The 5,000-nt window shown below is 45.5% G+C and overlaps 2 protein-coding genes across 2 annotated transcripts in view; one reads left to right on the top strand and one right to left on the bottom strand.

The window, feature by feature from the left end:
* Window positions 1–1,335, bottom strand: part of tpd52 (tumor protein D52) — a 33,488-nt gene extending 32,153 nt beyond the window's left edge. Inside the window, exon 1 of the mRNA XM_031586254.2 lies at window positions 669–1,335. Within this exon, the coding sequence (XP_031442114.1) occupies window positions 669–687 (19 nt within the window). The 5' untranslated portion in view covers window positions 688–1,335. The remainder of the gene's footprint in view (window positions 1–668) is intronic.
* Window positions 1,336–2,408: 1,073 nt separating this feature from the next.
* The window catches only part of zbtb10 (zinc finger and BTB domain containing 10), a 38,990-nt gene continuing 36,398 nt past the window's right edge, over window positions 2,409–5,000 (top strand). Inside the window, exon 1 of the mRNA XM_031586603.2 lies at window positions 2,409–3,134. Coding sequence (XP_031442463.1) covers window positions 2,409–3,134 — 726 coding nt within the window. The remainder of the gene's footprint in view (window positions 3,135–5,000) is intronic.

Genomic DNA, 5,000 nt, shown 5'->3' with positions numbered 1-5,000 from the left:
TGAATCACGCTGACTACCATAATGACAGGAAGTATTCCAAGGATGTGGAACAATATCGAGAAGTCTTTTCATGTGACAAAACAGGTAGTGTAGATAATCCTTTAAAAACTTTACGGACACAAAAACCAGGACATTTAAAGAGATCGTGTTATTTCAAAATAGAAGCAACATCACAACTGTGAAACATATGTTTCAAACCGCAACTCATCGCGACAGCGACGTGACTTACATCTAACGGACGTGGTAAACAGCTGATGCAACATGGATCAATCAGGATTGAACAACAGTATGTAACCTTGGTCAGCCGTGCTTATTCAATGCGATACAATAAAAACAAATAAAAAATAAACTTGTTGAAAGCATTAGGTTGACAATCCCACTGACGTTAGTTGTGAAAATTGAATGACATTAAAATTCATTCTACCTGCAGACCGTTTGTCTGACGTGAATAAGGAAGGGATGCTGGCTCATTCGGCCAACGTTACAGCTGGAGTTATAAACTTTTAGTCTATCATCGCGTCGGAACACTACACATAGGTAGCAGGTGTTGACATCTACAGCTAATTAGCCGGAAGCTAACTAGCTAAACTAACTTTTCAGAGAGGCAAACCCAAGACAGTTTTATGATTTCCAAATGCATACTCTGCATGAGAAATGTGATCGGTTACCTTGATCGGCGTCTTCCATCCTCGGCTTGACGTTGGCTCTGTTTTTCTCACTTGCCTCTCGCTTCGCAGCCTGCAGGTCCTCACTTCAGCTCTCTCCTGCAATCTTGGGCTCTCACACACACGCTGCCAGACAGCTCTGGAGTGGGGTGGGGTCCCGCGTGTCGTCACTGCGCACGGAACGTAAAAATGTAAACAGAAAGAAGCACGTGGTTATATTGACGCTTGGTGACTAGTTCATACTTCCTGAAGTTTGAGAGGGAATCGGGTGTCTTTTTATCTAACAGGCTCTTCCGTGTATTATTTTGTATCTTATATTTAACAGTAGAGTTAACCAGCCATAATGATTTATTCATTCGTGGACAATAATGGGCCAAGATTACAACACAAAAAAAGAAAACTTACAAACATTCTATAACCATCATTCATATTGTATAGCATTATAATATGCATTACTTTGTGTCATTCCCCAAATGTTGGACGAAGTCCATCGGGATAGGCATCCCATGTCCCTAGACTCACATTATAGACTAAACCATTAGTCACAGTGCACCGTGGCATCTCAATAGCCTTCAGGGGATTTAGTCATGACAATAGAAGGTCTTAACGCCCTGACCATTAGAAACCTGACAGTATGATCCTCCCTGTTCACACGCAGTCGGCTGTAAGTCCACAATCGGAAACTGGACACTCGCAGTATTAACAAGTGCATAGTTACAGCAGATGATGAGTGCGAGATAAAGAGCGCCACCCACTGGACACATTTCACCATATGACGAGCTGCTGGCGAAGTTAAACTTATTATCTTTTTTTTTTTTTTAAATCATACTTATATTTACATGAGGATACATGATATATACATGAGGGAAAATATATATAAAACATTGAGAAGGCTTCAAATCTCTCTCATAAGCATGTTATTATTCAATAACTGCTGGCCTGTTTAACTGTTACTGAAAAATAAACCTTACCCATAAAGTTACATTAAACAGCTATTCTTGCACCTTAAATAGTCTACGTTTAGAAGTAAATTATCCAACCCGTGTATTTTTCTTCTGACTATTATCATCCTCTGATACTATTATTTGTATTTATTTATTCTTCAAGTAGGCGGAGAATAGTAAGTGACATTCCGTGAATCTAAATTAGCTTGAAATCATATCTGCGTCTCCCACCTGTACATTAACTAAGGTGTGTGTAGCGTACGGTGGCTTGCTTTACTTTGCCTGTGCGCAGCTAGTCACGATCAAAACACGGGCGACACGCGTCTTCATATGTAATTCGGAGTGCCCTAACTCCGCAAAGTAGGGGGTATGAAAGACAAAGGGGGATTTATTTGTTAAAGGCGAGCAGTTTCAAAGGTGGAAAACAGGCGGTACAAGGGTTCAGTCGCCACAAAAGACCCCTTGCTGTCCGCGTCACCCCCCTCCCCATCTTCCTTTAGGCGAGCCCCCACGACCCCCCTTACTCTGGCCGAGATGCATTGTGGGGAAAGTCGTTGCCATTCGACCTCTGCGGGGCCTGCGCGGACGCACATAGAACCCTGAAATTCATTATGCGTTTAAAACCCTTATTTATTTCCGCATAACCTACATACTCTCACCAGGAGGCCAAAGCGGAAAAAAAACAACGATTCTACAAAATTCGAAATACTTCGTTGCAACCATCAAAAGACTGTAAGGAATTTCTCATTAGGTGGAAGGAAATTTGTTAAGAAACTGTAGATTGTAATTTATTAAGAAAATGTCCGGAGAGAGAAACCGCAGGTCGCTGGCTTTCCGAGGGGGTGGATTAGCCACAACCGGTCCCAGCGGTAGCGGAGGCAGCAACAGTAACAGCTGGGAGGCCCAGGCTTGCCAGGACCGACATTTGAACGGGAACAGGCCAGATCAAGACGAGGATAAGGTTCTGGGGGCGAAAGGACCATCGCTTGTGAAAGTAGAGGGTGGGGGGTCCGTCAGCGATAGCACAGAACCAGAGGCGGAGGAGGAAGAGGACCCGGAAGGGGGCAACTCGCTAGCTGGAGACGGCGGAGAAGACCGGGTCGGTTGGACGACAGTGACTGTCGGAGAAGACGGGTCCAGGGAAAGTGGCATTTGGACACAGGGGAACGGTCTGAACACGGAGGATCGCACTGGCTTAGGGAGCGGAGGCACGGGATCCGAGGACGATAAAGGCGAAGCCGGGAGCGGGGGAGATACGGAGGAAACGGGTGTCAGGAAACCTTGGGTCGAAATGAGACCGCAAACGCTGCTTCAGAAACACTCGCTATTCCAAGCCTCCTGGTTACAGGAGTTTCCATGGCTAAAATTTTGCCAAGAGACGGGACTCATGTCCTGTTCCTGGTGTCACAACATTGCCACTAACAACAACGATGACCTGGTCAAAGGCAGTCGGAATTACAAGCGGGCCTTGCTTCTGAGACATCACCTGTCCTCGGAACACGGGAGGAATGACCCGACGCGACAGGTAAGGGGATCTTGGGGATTCTGTGTAACTGTCAACAAAGTGGCAGAAGTTTTTGAAAAGCGATTGATGTTGACATGTTATGGGGAAATGTTGCCAAAATTGACAAAAAATGTTGTATTATTTTAGACTGACATGTTCTCTGTGTAGCTAGCAGGCAAAGGGTTAGCTAATATTATGGCTAGGATACCACAGCTAGCCAGCTAGCTATCATACCAACCTAGGAAGCTAGCTTGGTGGTGAGTTTAGTTAGCATACATTGGATAGCTCTGACTAATAGCAAGCGAAGGGAGATCTCCATTGACATTGGTTCGGTCTTACCGATACCGAAATAAGTGAGATCTCCATTCACTCGTTGTAGCTTTGGGCAGCTTCAACACTGTCATCTAATAATTCACACTACGCTTGGGCAGTGAGAACGCTGACTTGATTTGTCGACTTAAAAGTTGGGCTATGTCAACGTTAGCCTAATGTTGTTATTTTTGTACCACCACTCGCTAGCTCCCTAAGGTAAGCGCGATTAGCTGATGGCTTTAAGTCACCAGCTTGTCAACCACTGTATCAGTAGCAGTGTAGATGTCACTATACACAATCGGTGATATGTGAGAATGCAAACCATGAGTTTGGCTTGAAAATGTTCACAAACGGCGGTATGTTGGATTGCCTTTTGACAGGCTAGGAAACGTCACCTGACAGCTACCATCATAGTATTATAATGTGTGGCCAATTAAACATTGCTCATCGTCAATAGCCTCTATTGTCCTCCAGCAGCGCATTCCGAATCGGACTGCAATTATCAACCCTAACTCGTTGCCGTGGCAACTAACTTGATTGCTAGGGGTCACACAATGGCATGGGCTTGACCCTCGAGTCATTGGGGAGCCGCACCCCGACCCAACCCAAACCCCCCTCTCTTTGAACGTTGCCTCGCAGTAAAAACAAGTGACCTTTGCCCCCTTCTCATTCTCCCCCGAAGGGCACCTAAATTAGAGCTATTGTGTTAGACGACTCCCCTAAAATCCATACATGGCAGAATGTCACCGGCTACGCAGCGCCGGCGTAAATCACCTTTCCCTCATTAAGACACCCGTGTCGTCCGGTGCTACGTGCAGTGCCGTGCATACGACCCTGAGGGGATTTAAACCGATTCGTCACGTGACACTGTGACCTGTAACTCCTGAGGTCGGACGCGAATCGGAGATCAATACAGCTGAAATTTGTGGAGGCTCCGTAAAGACCTCTCATTATATTCAGTGCACCTGGCGGGGTGTGTGTGTGTGTGTGTGTGTGTGTGTGTGTGTGTGGGTTGGGGGTCTGCCCCAGGCTGATGGTGTTATAAAGTAATTCATTTTGAGGCCGTGTAAATATATTTGCTTTACGTATTGACCTTGCTGAACTGCATATGTGTGTGAACCTACTTGGCAATAAATACTATTCTGATTCTGATAAAAAAAAGAAAAAAAGATTTATATTTATCCAGCCATTAATTCCGAGAGACCTTCCATGTCGGTGGCACAGCCCCAGCGTTGACAGGACTGGCGTCCGTGTGTGTGGCATTGTGATCGGGGGCAATCCTTTTAAATTGCCCAGTTGAGTCAAATAAAACAGATCACTTTAATAAGAGTGACTTAGACCAATCCCTCTCGCTCGGTGCGCCCCCCCCCCCCCCCATCTCTAATTAGGAGGGAAGGCACTGGGTGGGGATTACAGGCTCCTCCTTAGCAACAAGGTCGTTAAGGATGCCATTTTAGGCTTTGGACAACAACAACAACAACATTACGCTCTTTGTTTTTTTTTTTTGAGGTTTATGTTAAAGTCCTGAAAGTCGTCATGCAGTGGAACGGAAGCACCCTCCTAATATAATTTGTC

The sequence above is a fragment of the Clupea harengus genome, chromosome 19, assembly GCF_900700415.2.
Source record: "Clupea harengus chromosome 19, Ch_v2.0.2, whole genome shotgun sequence".
Classification (NCBI taxonomy): domain Eukaryota; kingdom Metazoa; phylum Chordata; class Actinopteri; order Clupeiformes; family Clupeidae; genus Clupea; species Clupea harengus.
Note: the sequence above shows the minus strand (reverse complement) of the source record. Positions and strands in the feature narration are given on the sequence as shown.